Below are 20,779 nucleotides of genomic sequence, written 5' to 3'. Positions count from 1 at the left end.
ATGAGTGTGGTGGTTGCCTTAGATGCAGAAAAAGCATTTGATAGATTGGAATGGGAGTTTTTATTTAAGGTATTGGAAAAATATGGATTAGCAGTATCTTTTATAAAATGGACTAAAACCTTAAATACTAATCCCAAAGCTAAAGTAGTGACAAATGGTCAAATTTCAACACCATTTCAGTTAACAAGGTCAACTAGACAAGGTTGTTCATTATCACCTGCTTTATTTGTGTTGGCGATAGAACCATTAGCTGAATTAATTAGAACGGACCCAGATATTATGGGTTTCAGAGTTAACCAGGAAGAATATAAGATTAATTTATTTGCTGACAATGTTTTGCTTTATTTAACAAACGTATTCGCTGCGTAAATTATCTTCTAGATTGGAAGAATATGGGAAAATATCAGGCTACAAAATAAATTGGGATAAAAGTGAAATTCTACCCCTTACTAAAGGAGATTATAGTCAATGTCGACTAATAACTCGATTTAGATGGCCGATAAATGGTATAAGAGTTGATAATGATATGAAGAAATTATATAAATTAAATTTACCATTATTGAAAAAAATTCAAGAAGGTCTTGATAAATGGATGACGTTACCAATAACATTAGTAGGCAGAGTAAGTGCTGTAAAAATGAATATATTCCCTAGATTACAATATTTATTCCAAACAGTACCAATACAATTACCGCAGAAGTTTTTTCAAGAGTTAAATAAATGTGTGAGGAAATTCCTTTGGAAAGGTAAGATGTCAAGAATATCATTGGAAAAATTGACATGGAAATTTGACCTAGGAGGGTTACAACTTCCAAACTTTAAGAATTATTATAAAGCAAATCAACTTAGATTTATTGCATCTTTTTTTGATGAAGATAAACCGGCATGGATTAGAATAGAATTAGATAAAATAGGAGAAAATATACCAGAAGATTTTATATATAAGTGGGAATCTAAATGGATACGGGAAAAGAAAGAATCTCCTATATTAAAACATTTGATTGATTTATGGGATAAGATAAATGTTGATGATGAAATAAAGAAATCTTTATTAGCAAAGAGACTTTTAATTCAAAGGATTCCTTTTACAATGGATAACCAACTTTTATACAATTGGTTTCAAAAAGGGATTACCGTAGATTCTGGACTACAGAGCGCACCTGATTAAAAGCCGCTGGCTCTAATTTTAGAAATAAAATCAATTTTTTAATTGTAAAGGCCGCACTGGATTTTAGGCCGCACCGCTACTTTAAAATATACATACGTATCGGTAACACAAATTACGTTGCATATACTTTTTTACTGAACAGCACGAACAACATTCCAATATCTCCTAGCGACTGGTAAAAATATATATACTGCAGCCTACCAGGAAAAGTTATTGATCGCCTTTAACTTAAAAGCAGCGTTTTCGCTCGGGTCTGACGTGCTCGCGTAACGCGATCGGGTCTAATCGGGTCTGATGCGCTCGGGTCTAATCGGGTCTGATGCGCTCGCGTAATGCCCCCACCTTCCCGTATATATCCCACAAGACGCGGCGAAACCGGGTGTGACGTCATAGCATCCCGGGATGTAGTACAGAAAACAAATATACCCGGTAGTTAAAACACTTCTAACTTTAACTAACAAATGAATTACTAAGCGAAAATATTATAAACTAAGTAACTGCCATAAAGGCAGCACAATGCTTTTCTTAGCTGCATTCCACTTGAAAAAATTACTTATAATTTAAGAGATAAATATGAAATATTTCTGAAAATTTGGCACCCTTATTTACAAAAGACAGGATTAAATATATAGGTGCTCCGAAGATAAAATTATTGGTTATCTGGGGAAATAAATAAATATATATACTGAAGCTATTATGAATGCCATGGAGCATGTGGGGATCTTCCGATATCCAGGCATTCATTCTTTCTTTCTTTTTTCTTCTCTCTTTTTTTTCTCTTTCTATAGGGATATGTTAGGGGGGAGGGGTTAAGGGGAGTGGGGGAAGGGTTGATAATTTTTTTTAAAACAATTTTTTTCCTTCTGTAACCTATTTGAAAATTCAATAAAAACAATTTTATAAAAAAATACTTCTATTTGCTAAATTCAACCTCAAACTCTTTCATTACCTTCTTCCTCTGATTAAAATTTAGGTGCCATTGAAATACAATTAGAAACTTAAATACATTTTTACAATGTTTAACACAGTCATAGTGATGTCCCTCGTTTCTACATTCCTGGACATGCAAGTTATGAGTAGAATACAGAGCAAACGAAATGAAACTCTTTACCCAGGTCTCCATGAACTAAATCTTAAATCCAAGATGTTACTCAATGTGAGTGTGAAAATTAGTAGCAACTTAATATTGGAAAGTTAATCATTGATATATTGACTAGGAAAGTGAGCCAAGGATTACTTTAGTATATGCATCTAATGAAAAAGTGAAAGGCTCTGAATTAAATTAACAGAGGTAATGTAAATTATTAAGTTAAACTATTGTTACAGTATTCAAATTACATTTCTGGGCAGGAGGTCAGGCAGCATCTATGGAGGGGAATAAGTGGACAATGTTTCAGGCCGAGTCTTTTCATCAGGACTAAGGAAGGGGGAAGAAGACAGAATAAGAAAGTGGGGAGAGGGGCTATATATAGTTTTTTTCCATAAAAATTTCTATTTTATTTTTCTTCTTCCTGTAAACGTCTGCATGAAAATGAATCTCAAAGTAGTATAAGGTGTGCGCGTGTGTGTGTGTGTGTGTGTGCGCGCCCTTAACTCCTGGTGGAGTTGTCGGGGCACTGTCATAACAAGCTTCTTGCACCGATCTTTTTAGTGATTGCTCATCGTTGGGCATCTGAAACCTGGAGGAGCCCATCCCTCTCCAGGTTATTTTTCACAAGGTCAAGTTGCTAGCTCGACATTCAACCCAGGCATGGATGGAGAGCGTGCAAGGGAGCTGGCCGGATTTGAATTCGGGACCTCTCGACCCGAAGTCCAGCGCTGATGCCACTACGCCACCAGCCGAAACATACAAGGTAACATGCATATATACTTTGAGATTAAATTTACTTTGAGCTTTGCACTTCTCAGTACTCCAACCAATAAAGACAAGCATGCCACATGCCTTCTTTACCACCCTACCTTACTTGCACAGTTACATAGAACATATAGTACAGCACTGTACAGGCCCTTCAGTCCACAATGTTGTGCTGACCCTTAAACCCTGCCTCCTATTTAACCCCCATCTTAAATTCCTCCATATACCAGTCTAGTAGTCTCTTAAATTTCACTAATGTATCTGCCTCCACCACTGACCTCAGGCAGTGCATTCCATGCACCAACCACTCTCTGAGTGAAGAACCTTCCTCTAATATCCCCCTTGAACTTCACAACCCCTTACCTTAAAGCCATGTCCTCCTGTATTGAGCAGTGGTGCCCTGGGGAAGAGGCGCTGGCTGTCCACTCCATCTATTCCTCTTAATATCTTGTATACCTCTATCATGTCTCCTCTCATCCTCCTTCTCTCCAAAGAGTAAAGCCCTAGCTCCCTTAATCTCTGATCATAATGCATACTCTCTAAACCAGGCAGCATCCTGGTAAATCTTCTCTGTACCCTTTCCAAAGCTTTCACATCCTTCCTATAGTGAGGTGACCAGAGCAGGACACAGTACTCCAAGTGTGTCCTAACCAGAGTTTTATAGAGCTGCATCATTACCTCGCGACTCTTAAACTCTATCCCTAAACTTATGAAACCTAACACCCCATTAGGTTTCTTAACTACCCTATCTACCTGTGAGGCAACTTTCAGGGATCTGTGGACATGTACCCCCAGATCCCTCTGCTCCTCCACACTACCAAGTATTCTGCCATTTATTTTGTACTCTGCCTTGGAGGACCTCATTGAGGACCTCACTCACTTCCACAGCCTCCAGTCACATCTTCCCACCTTTATCTCTAATCGGTCCTACCTTCACTCCTGTCATCCTTTTGTTCTTCACATAATTGAAGAATGCCTTGGGGTTTTCCTTTACCCTACTCGCCAAGGCCTTCTCATGCCCCCTTCTTGCTCTTCTCAGCCCTTAAGCTCCTTTCTTGCTACTCTACATTCCTCAATAGACCCATCTGATCCTTACTTCCTAAACCTCATGTATGCTGCCTTCTTCCACCTGACTAGATTTTCCACCTCACTTGTCACCCTACCATTCTTAATCTTCCTCACCTGGACAAATTTATTCCTAACATCCTGCAAGAGATCCCTAAACATCGACCACATGTCCATAGTACATTTCCCTGCAAAAACACCATCCCAATTCACACCCGCAATTTCTAGCCTTATAGCCTCATAATTTGCCCTTCACCAATTAAAAATCTTCTTGTCCTCTCTGATTCTATCCTTTTCCATGTTAATGCTAAAGGCCAGGGAGTCTGGTGGTCACTGTCCCCCAGATGCTCACCCGCTGAGAGATCTGTGACCTGACCCGGTTCGTTACCTAATACTAGATCTAATATGGCATTCCCCCTAGTCAGCCTGTCAACATACTGTTACAGGAATCCATCCTGGACACACCTAACAAACTCTGCCCCGTCTAAACCATTGGAACTAATCAGGTGCCAATTAATATTAGGGAAGTTAAAGTCACCCATGATAACAACCCTGTTATTTTTGCACCTTTCCAAAATCTGTCTCCCAATCTGCTCCATGGTATCTCTGCTGTTACCAGGGGGCCTATAGAATACTCCCAATAAGAGTAACTGCTCCCTTCCTGTTCCTGACTTTCACACATACTGAATCAAAAGAGGATCCTGCTACATTACCCGCCCTTTCTGTAGCTGTAATCGTATCCCTGACCAGTAATGCCACTCCTCCTCCCCGTTTTCCCCCTCTCTATCCCTTTTAAAGCACTGAAATCCAAGAATATTGAGAATCCATTCCTGCCCTGGTGCCAGCCAAGTCCCTGTAATGGCCACTACATCATAATTCCATCTATGTATCTAAGCACTCAGTTCATCACCTTCGTTCCTGATGCTTCTTGCATTGAAGTACACGCACTTTAGCCCTTCTACCTTTACACCCTTTATTCTGCTTCTCTTTCCTCAAAGCCTCTCTATATGTTAGATCTGGCTTTACTCCATGCACTTCTTCCACTACTCTACTGCTCCGGGTCCCACCCCCCCCCTTGCAAATTAGTTTAAACCCTCCTGAACCAGGCTAGCAAATTTCCAGGGAAAAATGGACTTGAACCCCAAAAAGACATCTGCACATCAACCCTGTAAGGATTTTGCCACTAAAACATTGTTGGTTTTCCCCCCAGGGGCTCCCCACTGAAAAGATGAACTGGTAGATTAACCAGCTACCGTTAATTACCTTTTAGTGTAGGTTAACGTCAGAGAATTGCAAAGGGATTGAGGGGCATGCTTGGGAGAATAAACTGCAGAGGAAACAAAGGAAGGAAATGGGACTAATGGGATTGCTCCCCTAGGTCTACATGGATCTGATGGGCAGAATAGCCTCTCTTTACATCAGTATCAGAAGATAACACTACTACTAATAAGAAGAAAATTTAATAGATTTTTTTACTTATTTGGAGATACAGCATGGAATAGGCCCTTTTAGCCACACCAACCAGCAAGCACTGACAACCCTTATTTCATCAAGTAACAATTTACAGTGACCAATTAACCTACCCAGTATGTCTGTGAGAGGAAACTGGAAGACCCGGAGAAACCCATGCATTCCACAGGAACGATGTACTGCGACTCCTTACAGAGGATGCCACGAATGAAATCTGAACTTTGCTGTAATAGCATTGCACTAACTGCTATGCTACCAGGGTGCCCAATCAAGCAGCATGTGTCAAGAGACAGGTTAATATTTTGGGTTAATGACCATTCACCGTTCTAACTGAAGGTCATTAAATTTGAGAATTTAACTGGCTTTCTCTCTGTAGATGTTTCTTGAACTGCTGAATATTTGTTGTTGCTTTCTGTTTTGAATCTGCAGTATTTAGCTTTTGTCAACCTTGCTGGATATTGATTGATCATTGTCTGTTAATTGCAAGATCATAATCCAAAGATTCTTTGGGATTGCTTTTGGAATAACAAACTGATATTAGCATTTGTTTACCACTGATCATAACTGAGGTACATTACTTATGAAAGTAGCACAATAGCAGTGCTCCCTCTGTTGCTGAAAAGTTATTACTACAATGTTTTATTTCCTTAGGAATTGAAGGATTTTGTGCTTTCACTGAAGGCAAGAGCAGGTGGTTTGGAACTTGGATATAATTTCTCTGGGCTTTATTAATCTGGATTTTCTAACTCCAAAGTATGAAGATTTTAAAATCAGAATCTGATAAAATGATTAGTATTTCATCTCTGCAGGTTGGACCTGACCACCAAAACACAAAGTATGAACTACTTACAAATGACTGATGTATGTCATTTGTAAATTCTTTTTTGGTTGATTTTTAAGTTGATTTAGAGGGGTTGCATTCATTCCCTGAATTAACTATCATGGACTTGAAAAACTTAACTTTGACATCCCTTGATGAACAAACCTATCATTTGAAGTTGTGCTGTCTGTAAAGATGCATGCACTGCACTGGAACAACGATCTGCCAAGTTCTTCCCTAATCCATCTTCAATATGCTTATAAAGATCCTGTAAATTAATCGCATAATTTAGTACAATGAATAACTAACATAAGCATTATTTTATAAGATACTAGATTATCAAATTTTTGCTTACGTTTTTATAAAACTTTAAGACTGAAGGAGAAGAATGAAAGTCTCCATGAAATTCATCAACCAATACAGAAAGGCGGCAGATTTCATCTGCCATTGCAGCTGAAACCTGAAAAAACAATGTTGTTAAAAAAGTTGAACAGTACTGAGAATATTGTCAAAAATAATTTAAACAAGAAATTTTATTGGAATTCCCAAGACCACAAATGTCTTATGATGAGGAATACTAAATGTTAATATCCCAACACATTTTAATGCACTCTCTTTAGATGTTATACAATAACATTTTCTCAGTGAACTCAGAGTCAAAAGCGAATATGGGGGGGGGTAAGTCAAAAGAGCTCAGCAACATTATCAGGAATGCTTAATGCCGAACTATTGGGGAGGTGGGGGGAAGAAGAGGTTTACAGATTCTCACCTTAGCTTCTACTTCTTCTGTCACCAGTTTTATTTTTCTCTTACAATCCTCTGACAGTGAAGTCAATTGTTTACGCACAAACTCCAGTTGATCCAAATGATCTTCTCGTTCCTCCAATGAATACACTCTGACAGCAGAAATGGTTTGTTTATTTACTTAGAAGTACAGTGCGGAATAGACCCCTCCCCCCCAGGACCTTGGAACTGCAATGACCAGCAACCCACAATAACCATTGATTTAATCCTAACCTAATCATGGGACAATTTACAATGACCAATTAACCTATAGGACTAACAGGTACACACGTCTTTGGACTGTGGGAGGAAACTGGAGAACCCAGAGAAAACCACACATTCCATGGGGAGGACATGCAGACTCCTTACAGAGGATGTTGGGATTGAACTCCGAACTCTGACACAAAAGTTGTAGTAGTGTTGCGCTAACAGCTACGCTACCAATTCTTTTCCCTGTGTTTAGCTGTCAACTATGATCATATTTTTGGAAAATACACTTATTCAGTTCATACAGACTGTTTTAAATTACTGTCACAATAACTGTTCTCTCTCATTTTTGCATAATCTTCCAACTATGCAATCTTACAAAATTATGATTAACCAGCATTGCTGTCACTTTTAATAACAGATTGATCCTTCACTACACAATGGTATGCAATACTTCGTGCTGAACAATAATACTGGTGTACTAATTTTGAGATAAAGCTTTCATCATGAGCCATTATCAATAAGGCTACCTCTTCCGAGATGCCTTCCTTTACACATTCCTGATGCAGTAGGCCATGTCATAAAGTACAACTTACACTAAAGAAAACTTTAGTGTACTTAAGCATCCCAACCCACTACATTAGAGCTTTTCAAAGGTAAAAATTTGATATTGAGTCTCAAATGAAAGATGACTAGAATCGCAATCAAAATTATGAGACTTAAGCAGCATATTGGACGGGAGAGAAAAAGATAGAGGGAATTGCAATTCTTAAAACCAAAGACAATTGTTAATGAAGCAGCAGTTTACAGGATGCAAATATCTCAAATTAGAAGGAAATGGTTGCCAAGATAAGGGGTAATGTCATGGAATGACTTTAAGGGGGAACAAAAAATGTTAAAATCATCACATTGCCAGATTGGGAGTCAATATAGCTCTGAATTAGAACTAGCATGTGGTATGGAAGTAGGGACACTGATGAGATAAACATTGGAACAGTCACGTTGAGGTAGTGAAGGATGATAAATTTTTAAAAATATACCAAATGGAAAGCAGCAATTGTACAATACCTTGCAAACTCTGGAATCAAAGTTTCCTTTTTTTTGTGCCTACAGACACAACAGAGCACAAAGCAAGGAAAGAAGAGACATTGATTTTATGCCAAATCCCCCAATTCTTTTGCACTTACATGGATTTCTTGGGTAATCCCACAGGAATGGTCAGAGAATTCTGCCTGGATTAGCAGAATGTTAGGATAAGGACATAATAAAACAAGAGCAGACTAAGGCCACTCAGCCCCTCAAGACTGTGCCACTATTCAATTTAGTCATTGCTGATCTGCTCCAGGCCTCATTTCCTCTTCTGTACCATTTCCCCATTGTCATCAATTCCCTAGATCTTTCAAAATTGTATCCATTTCTTTTTGCACATGCCTCCAATGATCTTCAGGTGGAAAACTCCAGTTTAAATTAAAGTGTATTTGAACAACTTCAGAGAGCGAATCACCACCCTCTGTGGGAAGTTGTTCCAATATACTTCAGTTTAAATAACACCCCTTTCTAATTTTTAACTACATTCCCTTATTTAAGATTCTATCACATCCCCTTATCTACTCTCTCACGCCCTCTCAAGATCTTAGATGTTTCAACATCACCACCTTACATTCATCAATACAAAGAATATAGATCTAGCTTCTTTAACTGCTCATGATGGACCAATCCTGTCATCCAAGGAATTAACCCAATTAATTCAGTGCCAGTACTTACTTTCTTCAATAAAAGGGACCAAAACTGCATAGTAGTTGAGACATGGCCTCAACACTAAGTACCCAATGCAATTGTAATAATACTTTCCTGTTGCAACATATACAATAAGCCGGAGGAGCTCAGCAGATCAAGCAGCATCTATGGACATGAATAAAGTTGACTTTTCAAGATCCTTCTTCAGGACTGGAAAGAAAGGGGGAAGACACCAGAATAAAAAGGTGGGGAGAGTGAAAGGAGATGAAGCTAGATGGGTGGGAAAGGTAAGGGCTGGAGAAGAAGGAATCTGATAGGAGACAAGAGTGGACCAAGGGAGAAAGGGAAGGAGGAGGAGCACCAGAGGGAGGTGATAGGCAGGTGAGGAGAAGAGGTAAGAGGCCAGAGTGGGAAATAGAAGAGGGAAAGGGGAGGGTTTTTTTTTCCTCTGTAAGAGAAATCTGGCAAATCTGCTCGAAACATTTGAGGAAAGAGCACGCAGGACAGACAAAGAATTGGTGGAGATTGTACACTTGAATTTTCAAAAGGCCTTTGACAAGGTGCTACACATGAGGCTGCTTAACAAGATAAGAATTCATGGTATTACATGAAAGATACTAGCACTGGCTGAATGACAGGAGGCAAAGAGTGGGAACAAAGGGAGCCTTTTCTGATCAGCTGCTGGTGACTAGTGGTATTTTGTTGGGGTCAGTGTTGGGGTAACTACTTTTTACATTGTATGCTAATACTTTGGATAATGGAATTCATGGCTTTGTGGGCAAGTTTGCGGACGATACAAAGATGGGTGGAAGACCAGATAGTTTTGAGGAAGCAGGGAGGCTACAGAAGGACGTAAAGCACGTAAGACAGTTTAGGAGAATGGGCAGAGAAGTGGCAATGGAATACAGTGTCCGGAAGTGTATGGTCATGCACTATGGTAGAAGGAATAAAAGCATGGTCTATTTTCTAAATGGGAAGAAAGTTCAAAGATCTGAGTGCAAAGGGACTTGGATTCCCTTAAGTTTAACTTGCAGGTTGAGTCGGTGTGAAAGGCAAATAGCATTCACTTTGAGAAGACTAGAATGAAAAAGTAATGCTGAAGCTTTTTAAGTCACCAGTGAGGCCTCAAAGAAGGTTAATGAGAATGATTCCGTGAAATAAAAGGCTTATTGTCCGAGGAACAATTGATGGTTCTGGGTCTTTACTTGCTGGAATTTAGTAGAATGAGGAGGAATTTCATTGAAACTTATCGAATGTTGAAAGGCCTAGAAAAAGTGGAGGTGGAGAGGATATTTCCTATGATGGGGGAGTCTTGGAACAGAGGGCACAGCCTCAGAATAGAGGGACATCCATTTAGAACGGAGATGAAGGTGAATCTGTGGAATTTGTTGCCACAGGTTGCTCTGGAGGCCAGGTCAATGGGTGTATTTAAGGTGGAGGTTGATAGGTTCTTGATTGGACAGGATATGAAAAATTATGGGGAGAAAGCAGAATAGGGTTGTGAAGGAAATGAATCAGCCATGACGAAATAGCGGACCAGACTTGATTGGCTGAAAGGCCTAATTCTGCTCCCAAGTCTTATGGTCTTAAATCAATGTTCATGCCTTCAGGTTGGAGGCTACCCAGACAGGATATGAGGTATTCTTCCTCCACCCTGAGAGTGACCACATCGTGGCAAAAGAGGCAGCCATGGACTGATATGTTTGAATGGCAATGGAGATTGGAATTAAAATGTTTGGACACTGAGAAATTCCGTTTTTGGTGGATGGAGCAGAGGTGCTCAACAAAGCAGAACTCCAGTTTACATTGGGTGTCACCAAAGTAGGAGAAGCTACATCAGGAGCGCTAGATACAAAAGACGACGCCAACAGATTTGCAGGTGAAGTATTGCCTCACTTGGAAGGACTGTTTGGGGCCCTAAATGGATGCAAGGAAGGAGGTAAATGGGCAGGTGTAAAATTTCTGGCACTTGCAATGATATACTTTCCAGTTTTTAAACTCTAACCCACTTCTTATGTTTTCATGCAATCTATCTTTATCCTACTATATAGTCCACATTTTCTCACAAAAGGCCCTTACATCCCTTTTTGCATATTATTTTTGTTATAATTGATGCAAGTGTTGTTATAACGTATCCCTCATTATTTCCAAGTCCCTTCCTGCTTGGGAGTCATATAAACCTGCAGATTGGAGGGCAGAGACTAAAATTCCTCATCCAATTATTTTCCATCATAACCTTTTCTGTTACCAACCAATTTGTATTGAAGGCTATTATTTTTAGTGAACAATAAAATCATAAGGGCATAGATGTGGTGAATGCACATAATCTTTTTCCCCCAAATACTGGAGAAATTAAGAACTAGAGGACCAGGTTTTGAGTGAGGGAGAGATTTAAAAGTTACCCAAGAGACAACTTTTTCAACCAGAAGGTCGTCAGTATATGGAATGAGCTGTTGTAAGGAGCAGTGAGGCAAGTAAATTAACAACACTGAAAAGGAATTTCGGCAGGTACATGGATGGGAGAGGTTTAAAATAATATGGACCAAGCACTGGAAAAAAATGGGACTAGCATAGATGTGAATCTTTGTCAGCAGCGACCAGTTATTTGACTATATAAAGAGCTGAGGTGATGGCCATTATTTTGCTACAGATTTCAGTGTGCTGAAAAAGGGTTCCATTGTTGTTGCTGGCATTCTCTTATTCCAAAGCTTTCCTATGGTAGTGGAAAATCTAGTGTATGGTGATGATTGTTTTGGCATGAGTTGATAGGCAAAAAAACCTCCTTCTGAAACAATTCAATGAGTTTAATTCCGTAAACTGAAGAACTCGAGAGCCAAAGACAATATTTGCATTATGGCTATTGTTGCAACGCAAGAAATAACCAATTAAGTAGATACATATCATTGCATTCTATCCATGCTTGGATTAGCAGGTCAAGTGAAGGGACAGGAAGAATGGCCTAGGGAAATGAAATTTACTTTAGGGCTTTGTCAAATTTAATTTTACCCAAACAATTAGGGATTCACTTTAGCATCACTTATTCAAATCCCAGATAATGTAAAATCTCCCCAAACTAATTCCTTGTAATGCAAATTCAGACACTGGGAGCTTTTCTTACCTTTTCTCTGCTGCAACCACATTGATGGAGTCCATGATGTTTTTCACAGTGTCTATGATCTGTTTAGCTGTGATTGTGTGTTGCTCAAATTTTGTTTTCACTGCTGAATGCGAGATACACTCCTGCGAGGTCCAAGCAGGAACACATTACTGTGAACTTCATATTGCTTACATTGGACAATTATAAAGATATGCTGAGATACAGACTTGCTGCTGATTCTAAACAAAATGCACAGAAGCATCAACAGAACAAGCATTAAATAAAAGTTAAACCAAATAAAAATGCAAAAAAAACCAGCAGCAAGGCAGTGCCTTAGGCCAAATATCTGTATTCACAGTAATGTGTTTAAAAGAAAATTACATACTGTATAAAAATAATGTTTATGATAAGTAAATGCAATGAAAACTATGTTTGACATACTTGTCAATAATGATTAAATTACGGTTCCTCATACAGAGCATGGTACTCATTATGGAAGGCGGAGCAGGTGCCTGTAACTCTGGTGATATGTTCTAGCTGGGACAATTAACATGAACTTCATTATCTAAAAAACACACACCTTCTCTTTTTGTTCCTGTTGTCATTTTTAGCACACTTCTCTCATTATTGTTTGCATTTCAAATGTCATATAATGACATCAAGTTTCAGCTACAAAATCTGACTACAGGATGGGCTTTTTAACCAGTGTGAGAACATTCAGTTTGCTTCACCAACATTTTCAGAGCTTTGCTTTCATACATTTTAAAGGAAAGTTTAACCATTCTTTGCAAATTCTTACCAGTTATTTTCTTTTTCCTTTACTTTCCTTTGTACTATTGCTGAACCTCCCCTTCTCCTTTCAAACTGGTGGCAGTTGCACTTCAAAAGTACTTATGATTATTGCATTAGAAAAATCCAAGTCCAAAATTGCTTCACAACTATCAGAACCTGGATGTACTATCAATGGGATTCAATTGAAGAATGTATTAACGGAAGCTTCACTTGAATATTGTCTATGCACCAAAATTTTACATCTGCTTTCCTTCTGCTTGACAAGAACTTAACATGGGATGCCATTCTTCTTAAGAAATCCCCTCAGGATTAAAGGTGATTTGCTTCCACACATTCTTTTGGAGCTTAAAGGTAACTTATGCGACCAATGTGAAAAGCACATATTTTCCCACAGATAGCACAGGAGGTGCCTAACAGTGAAGGCAGCTGAATAGTTTGATAACATGTTCTTATTTGCCTTTAATACAGCTTTTCTGTGTGCTCCCCAAACATAAACTCTAAGTTATCAGTATCGTGTCAAATATACCTTCTCCATCATGAGAAGCGATGAGCCAAAAATTCCCATCAGTTAATGGGGATCATCTTTTTCTATGAACCCTTTAAAAATGTTCTTCAATCTTTTTGCCTGCTCACCTTGTAATCTCTTCTCATGACAAAGATCAAAATAGTTTCTGTTTAGGAATTTTATGTTGGGTAAGTGAACAACATAGTTTGGCCAAATGAATGAATAAATGTAAAGTTGGCCTGGAAAAGAATGCTGACACTTATCCTTCCAGTGGATTTAATGGATTCAGTGTTGGTGGCATCTTTCCAGTGTCGTGCAGGATCTGCCATTGGTAGACCAAGTATTAGAAACATGCAGAACGGCAAGGACCATTGCTGTCTGGTAGACTAAGAGGTGTGTGCCAGGTTTAAGTTGCTGATTGCCAATTTTCAAACATAGCTGTCCTCAGTCAGCCAAAGACTGTGCTGATGGACTGGTGAACTTCATTCACTAATATCATCAAGATAGCTATTGGCAGCTGGCCACATTTCCAAGTTAGCCATCCAACCTAAACAAGTGGCTAGGAACAACATCCCTCAGACCTTCAGCAGCAGGAACATGGCAGGAGCATGACAAAGCATGATGTGCACTGGGTGGAAATGTACCCAGTAGATCAGGGTCACGTACACAACTGGAATGCATTGGGAAGAGGCCCAGAACTGCAGCCAGTGCACAGACAAGAATGGGACCAGATGGATAATGGTATACAACTACTTAATATATTCATTTGATCTTTCAACTGTTTCAAATTTGCTACTTTTTCCTGCTAGAATAGCAAAGACAGAAATATAGTTAAATGGAACTTCTACATCAAAAACTATACTTATTCTTAGGAAGTCTAACAGATATAAACTAGCCATATTTCTCCCCATTCTTAACCATTTCAGAAACAATAATTATCGATTTGCTCCTAGTACAAAGAAGTGATACTGGAAGTCAAACATGCTTGTCCAATGTAATTTTTGAGAGAAAACAGAAGGATGAAAATAAGAACAACAGAAAGCATAATAGAATTTCTCAGAGCACCTCATCGAAGCAGATCTAGACTTCAGCAATGAATACAAAATGTTGACTAGTAAGTTACACACACTGTTAAAGAACAGCTATAGGAAAGAAGAAAATTCTCAAAAGAGAAACTGAGATATGGTTAGTTAAGATAGCAATCAACAATTTCTATAATTTTAGAAAACAATGGAAACTGTAGAAACTGGACTTCTATTTCAAGATCAACATGCTAGATTTCAATTCAGAACTTCTAGAGCACAATCCTGAATACAGCTGTTTAAAACAGAATATGAGCTTAGCACATGGAACGACTGAACACCCGCATTTCCCTATGTCACAGTGTCATTTTTAAAAAATTTTCCAAAATGAGAAAAGCTATCAAGTATAACTTTTATTTCCAGGAGATAAAATTTAAATCTCATGTCGAACAGCAACATAGCATTGCTTGCATTGAGACAGCAGAGAAATTTATAATATTGTTGCAAATATACATTACATTCACTACTTTGCTGGGAGACAACAATGGAAGCTGCACAATTAATGCAACATAGGAAACTGTGGGCATGCAATTAATCTGTTATATGCCAAGTTCATTTTCTAATTTAGAACAGTTTTATTCAGAATTGTGTTTTGGAAATTCTGAATTGAAATCTAGAAATTCTTCTCCTGGCCACTGGTAAACAGTGCTTTGCAAGCATATGGTTGTTTAACTCCATTTTTATAACTTGCCTATACTATTTTCTGGGTACTTTGAACCACCAGTGGTCCTTTTAAGCGTTTACATGGAAGTACAGCCTCCATTACACAAGGGTTTTTCTTGAAATTATAGTTAGGACCCTTGTATGTACATTTAATGGGATCTGGCAAAATAACTGTTAACAGAGAAGCTTAAAGGAACTACCATGAGTAAAGAAATAGGGTACAACAGCAGTTAGAGTCAACAGAAATAGTGTATTTTCACTTCACCCCTCGAGCTTTTTTAATATTTAATTAGGCAGTGTCTGGTCTTCATCTAAAACTCACTTACTATTAGCAAAAACTCATAACTGTGGAAAATAATAGTGATCATGGAGTAGCAACATAATGAAAATTATAATTACAATCATTGTTGAGACAAGGACAACCAATGGACGATTCTTGAAACGGCAGATAAACAGTTTCTTCCATGGAGAAGTCTGGATAAGTACACGGTTGGCAAGGGTATGAAGGGCTATGGTCCAGGTGCAGGTCGGTGGGACTAGGCAGAATAATATTTGGCACAAACTAGATGGATCAAAGGCCTTTTTCTGTGTTGTAGTTGCTACTCAATTCACTCAATGCTAAGTGAATTTATGAGGTTTTAAAAAAAAAATAAAGGCAGTGCTTACTTAATATTGCTATTGAACTATTCAAAAATGTGATGCCAACTGAAATTATGTGATGTGGTTCCTTTTCCAAGTCAAGACTAGGGGACAAGTGGCTGGGAACGGTTTGGATGGAATTGTTTAGGCATCTGAGAGTCATAGGGCAGTTTAAGGACTGAAGATTAGAAAGTAATGTTACCTCCTAATGTTACAAGTTTATAGTCTGCAGCTGACTTGTAAAGACTTAAGAGCTCACAACAATAATTGAGCTGATGGATACCATTAAATGAGGACCAAGCCTCATTTGGTAATACCATGTGAGGTTAACAACTAGGTAATAATGAGTTTAAAAATTAATGGTTTCCATCAATAACATTTGATCAACTGTAAATGAAACAGACAATTTCCTGCACATCAAAGTCTGTTGATGAAATAAAACCCAAAGATATACTAATTGAGAGTTGGCAATAAATTCTATATAGACATAAAAGTGCATGGAACTGCACATAAGCTGGCAAGATAATGCATCCATAGAAGATAGAAGTACTGTTTAAATGCAAATGCATAGAAGCCAGTTAAGTAAAGGGATTAAGGGACTCTGCTTAAAATTTAGTTGAGATAGTCAAAAAGTAGCAGAATACCTCATTTAATCACAAATGTTACTAGGTAAATTTTAAGTATCTTGAAGAATACATAAAAATCTTTTGCATCAAGTTCCACAAAAGTAACAGAAAGCACCTAAATGTTCCTTCTATTGAAGGTAATAAAAAGAAAAAAAATACAAAGAACAGCCGAATAGTCTGCAAAAGCATAAATTGATGACTGCTAGGCATTACAGAGGTTTATGGTCCCATGTTCTGACATTAAATGCAATTGAAGTATACTTGTGGCTAACTTTACCCACAATTTTTGCCTTCCTCTTGCCCAATATTGTACATAGACATAGGTTAGAAATTTGTTTACATTCAAGCCTGCTTATGTTCTCAATACTTTTACTCAAAAGCAAACAATATTTTAAAGGTCATGTCTGTCAATTTCAGTGCAAGATCTAAAATGTCCTTAAATACCAGTTTATAGTATTAATTATACTAAAGCTACAACTCAAGCCTTGAGGAAGCAAAAACCACTTCATGATATAAGCACAATTTAAGGAGCTCTGAAGTTATTAAATCAAGTTTCTAGTACTAAATATTTCAATACAAACATGTATCAATGATTTATTTTTCAAATTGTACATAAATTACTTAATTTTGCAAACAAACCAGAAAGAACTGAAATCTTTAAATTATTAATTTTTGAGGCAAAATTTAAAGACAGCTACCTACTGCATACCTCAAACTGGCGCTCAAAATTTTGAAATTCAAAAAGTCTAGCCTGGAATCCATCTGCGAGTGCACCACCTGAAAGTTAAATACCACCAAAAAAGTTGCTAATTTTTTTATTATACAAGGATGAAGTCATAAAAAAAACATGATTTTTAAAATTTTTATATATATATATATATATATATAAATATATAAATAAAAGTGACCCTTAAAGGACATTTAGACATGCACACGAACAGGTAATTGGGGGGAGTGGAATTCAGATCGCAAGAAGGCACTTGGGAATAGTTTAATATGCCTTCATGGTTGGCACAGGCGTCATGGTCTGTAGGGCCTATTCCAGTGCCATGGTGTGAAGTATTGATTAAGTTAACAGGCAAGGACACTTTCCAAAAGAATTAATTCCAAATTTGTTATCAATCAAGGCAAATCACATGTAGTATAATAACAGAAAAAATTGGTAACGCATAGCATTTGTTTAATACCCTCAGCATAGTCACTTAAATTCAAATGTACAATTTTGTGATTTACATATCTCTGTATGTCAGTTAGTTACTCAACCTAAAAAAATGAGTTTTGAGTTTTCTCTATGGGCTATTTCATAGCAAATTAAGGACACCAATTTGGAATAGGCCATTTAATTACCCTTTGGGGCACCACGGTAGCATATTACAGTGGAGAGCACCACACTTACCACCTTCTGGCATCCCTTGAGCTTTATGAATTCTGGCATTTACAGCCTCTTTGGCAGAAATAAAAAATATACGATTCCCAGCTTGTGCATGATCCATTACTCCAAGCTCATTAACCAGGAAGTTAATACAGCGATCAGTATGCTGCTGGCGCACCTAAATTATAAAGAAAACACAGACTTGTATATCAGCAAAATTAACAGATTTCTATTTTCTCATAGTCTGTTATCACAACAATAAACATACAAAGCAATAAGCCTGTATGGCTATTCAATTCAGCATTTAAGCATGATTATTAACATATTTAATTAAGACATCATTCATTCAATAACAAATTATAATGTACTGTCAAATTGCAACTTACTTCATCCATGTATTCTGGCTCAGAAGCAGAAGCATCCCAACGATTATTCAAGATGAAAATATTCGGCTTGGAAAGTCTCTCATTAACTTTATGAAAAAAATGTTTTTCCTGAAAGTGACATAACTAAATCGTTAGAAATATTTTGAATATCCGAAGTTTACAATAATATTTAAAATTCTAATTTTGAAAACATTTAAAACTGATAACATTATATGACATAACATTCTGCTATCACATCAATTTGCAGGTTTTTTCCCTATGAACAGTGAATAAAAGGCATGGAATGTGATCAAGCTGATATGTAGCCAAGAGTTCAATAACGAAGTACTGACTACCTGCAGTATATGACAGAGACTTCATGTTGCTGCTGCAAAAAGTATTAAATGCATAGTGATCAACTCTGCCAGGTGCATTGAGGACAGGACAGAATCAGAATTAATATCACTGGTATATGTTGTAAAATTAATAGTCCTGCAGCAGCACATTGCATTACATACTTTAAAAACTAAATTACAATAAGAAATACATGTAAATTAATTAAGTAATGCAAGACGATCAAAAACAAGAGCAATAAATAGTAAGGTAGTTTTCATGGGTTCTTTGTCCATGGCAGAGGGGAAGAAGTTGTTCCTGAAATTTGTGTGTGTGTGTCTTTGGACTTCTGTACCTCCTCCTTGATTGTAGCTATGAGAAAAGGGCACGTCCTGGGTGATGGGGGGGGGGGGGGGGGGGGTCTTAATGATGGATGCTGGCTTTTTGAGGCACCACCTTTTGAAGGTGTTCTGGATGCTGGGAAGGCTATTGCCAATGATGGAGCTGGCTGAGCTTACAACATTTTGCAGCTTTTGCTGATCCTATACAGTGGCCTCTCCATACCAGATTCTGATGCAAATAGTTAGAATACTCTCCAGGGTACATCTGTAGAAGTTTGCGGGAGTCTTAGGTGATATATCAAGTCTCCTCAAACTCCTAACGAAATACAGTCACTGCTTTTGTAATTGTATCACTTTGATGGATCTTCAGAGATGTTGACAAGCAGGAACTGGAAACTGTTCACCCTTTCCACTGCTGACCCCTCAATGAGGACTGGTGTGTGTTCTCTCGACTTTCTCTTCCTGAAGTCCATGATCAATTCCTTGGTCTTACAGATGTCGAGTGCAAGGTTATTGTTGCCACCACTCAACCAGCAAATCTACAAGGACTCTTCATCTCATGTTTTCAATAATTATTTCTTTTTTTGTATTTGCAAAATTTGTTGTCTTCTGCATTATGGTTGTTTGTCCATTCTGTTGGGCACTATTGGATTCTATTATGTTTCTTGGGTTTTCGGAATATGCCCACAAGAAAACAAATCTCAGGGTTGTATATGGTGACCTGTGTACTTTGATAATAAATTTACTTTGAACTTCGATCTATCCAGCTCCTGTATGCCTCCTCATCACCATCTGAAATTCTGCTAACAATAGTTGAGTCATCAGCAAATTTATTGATGATGTTAAAGCTGTGCCTAGCCACACAGTCACAGGTGTAGAAAAAGTGGAGCAGTGGATTAAGCACACAACCTTGAGGTCCGCCAGTGTTGACCATCAGCGAGGAAGAAATGTTATTTCTGATTTGAACTCAATGTGGTCTCTCAGTGAGGAAATCAATGATCCAGTTGCAGAGGGAGGTACATAGGGACATGTTTTGGAGTTTGTTGATTAGAACTGAGAGTATAATTGTGTTGAATGCTGAACTGCAATAAACAGCAGCCTGATGAGGGTATTGCTATTGTGCTGGTGATCCAAGACCAAGTGGACAGTTAGTAATACTGCATTCCCTGTAGCCGTATTGTGGCAGTAGGCAAATTGCAGTGGGTCCAGGTCCTTGCTTAGATCAACCTCTCAAAGCACTTCATCACCATAGATGTGAGTGTAATTGGGTGAAAGTCATTGAGGCAACTCACCCTGCTGTCCTTGGGTACTTAACCATAGAACCATAGAACACTACAGCACAGTACAGGCCCTTCAGCCCTCCATGTTGTGCTGACCCATATAATCCTTAAAAATAAAAGTACTAAACCCACACTACCCCATAACACTCCATTTTTCTTTCATCCATGTGCCTGTCCACGAGGCTCTTAAATACCCCTAAGGTTTTAACCTCCACCACCAACCCTGGCAAGTCATTCCAGGCACTCACATCCCTCTATGTAAAAAAATTACACAGATGTCTCCCCTAAACTTCTCTCCCTTAATTTTGTACATATGCATTGTATGATTGTTGCCCTTTTGAAGCAGGTGAGAACCTCCAATGTCAGCAGTGAGATTGCAAATATCCTTGAACACTCCCCCCATTTAGTTGGCACATGCTTTCAGTATCCTGCCAGGCCTGACATCTTGCAAGAGTTCACCATCTAGAAAGATGTTCTGATGTTGGCCTTTGAAACAGAGATCACTGGGTCATCAGATGCTGCAGGGATTCGTATGGATGCAGTTTTATTCTCCCTTTCGAAGCATGCATAAAAGACATT

The 20,779-nt window shown here is 38.2% G+C and overlaps 1 protein-coding gene across 4 annotated transcripts in view; it reads right to left on the bottom strand.

Moving 5' to 3' along the window:
* Positions 1–20,779, bottom strand: part of LOC140725535 (mitofusin-1-like) — a 107,944-nt gene that overhangs the window by 33,768 nt on the left and 53,397 nt on the right. For all 4 annotated transcript variants that reach the window (XM_073041122.1, XM_073041121.1, XM_073041120.1 and 1 more), the window contains 7 exons: positions 18,268–18,375; positions 17,906–18,059; positions 17,219–17,286; positions 12,224–12,345; positions 7,148–7,274; positions 6,734–6,838; positions 6,544–6,646 (listed from right to left, as the gene is read on the bottom strand). In XM_073041122.1, coding sequence (XP_072897223.1) covers positions 6,544–6,646; positions 6,734–6,838; positions 7,148–7,274; positions 12,224–12,345; positions 17,219–17,286; positions 17,906–18,059; positions 18,268–18,375 — 787 coding nt within the window. The remainder of the gene's footprint in view (positions 1–6,543; positions 6,647–6,733; positions 6,839–7,147; positions 7,275–12,223; positions 12,346–17,218; positions 17,287–17,905; positions 18,060–18,267; positions 18,376–20,779) is intronic.

Source organism: Hemitrygon akajei, chromosome 3 (genome assembly GCF_048418815.1).
Source record: "Hemitrygon akajei chromosome 3, sHemAka1.3, whole genome shotgun sequence".
Classification (NCBI taxonomy): Eukaryota; Metazoa; Chordata; class Chondrichthyes; order Myliobatiformes; family Dasyatidae; genus Hemitrygon; species Hemitrygon akajei.
Note: the sequence above shows the minus strand (reverse complement) of the source record. Positions and strands in the feature narration are given on the sequence as shown.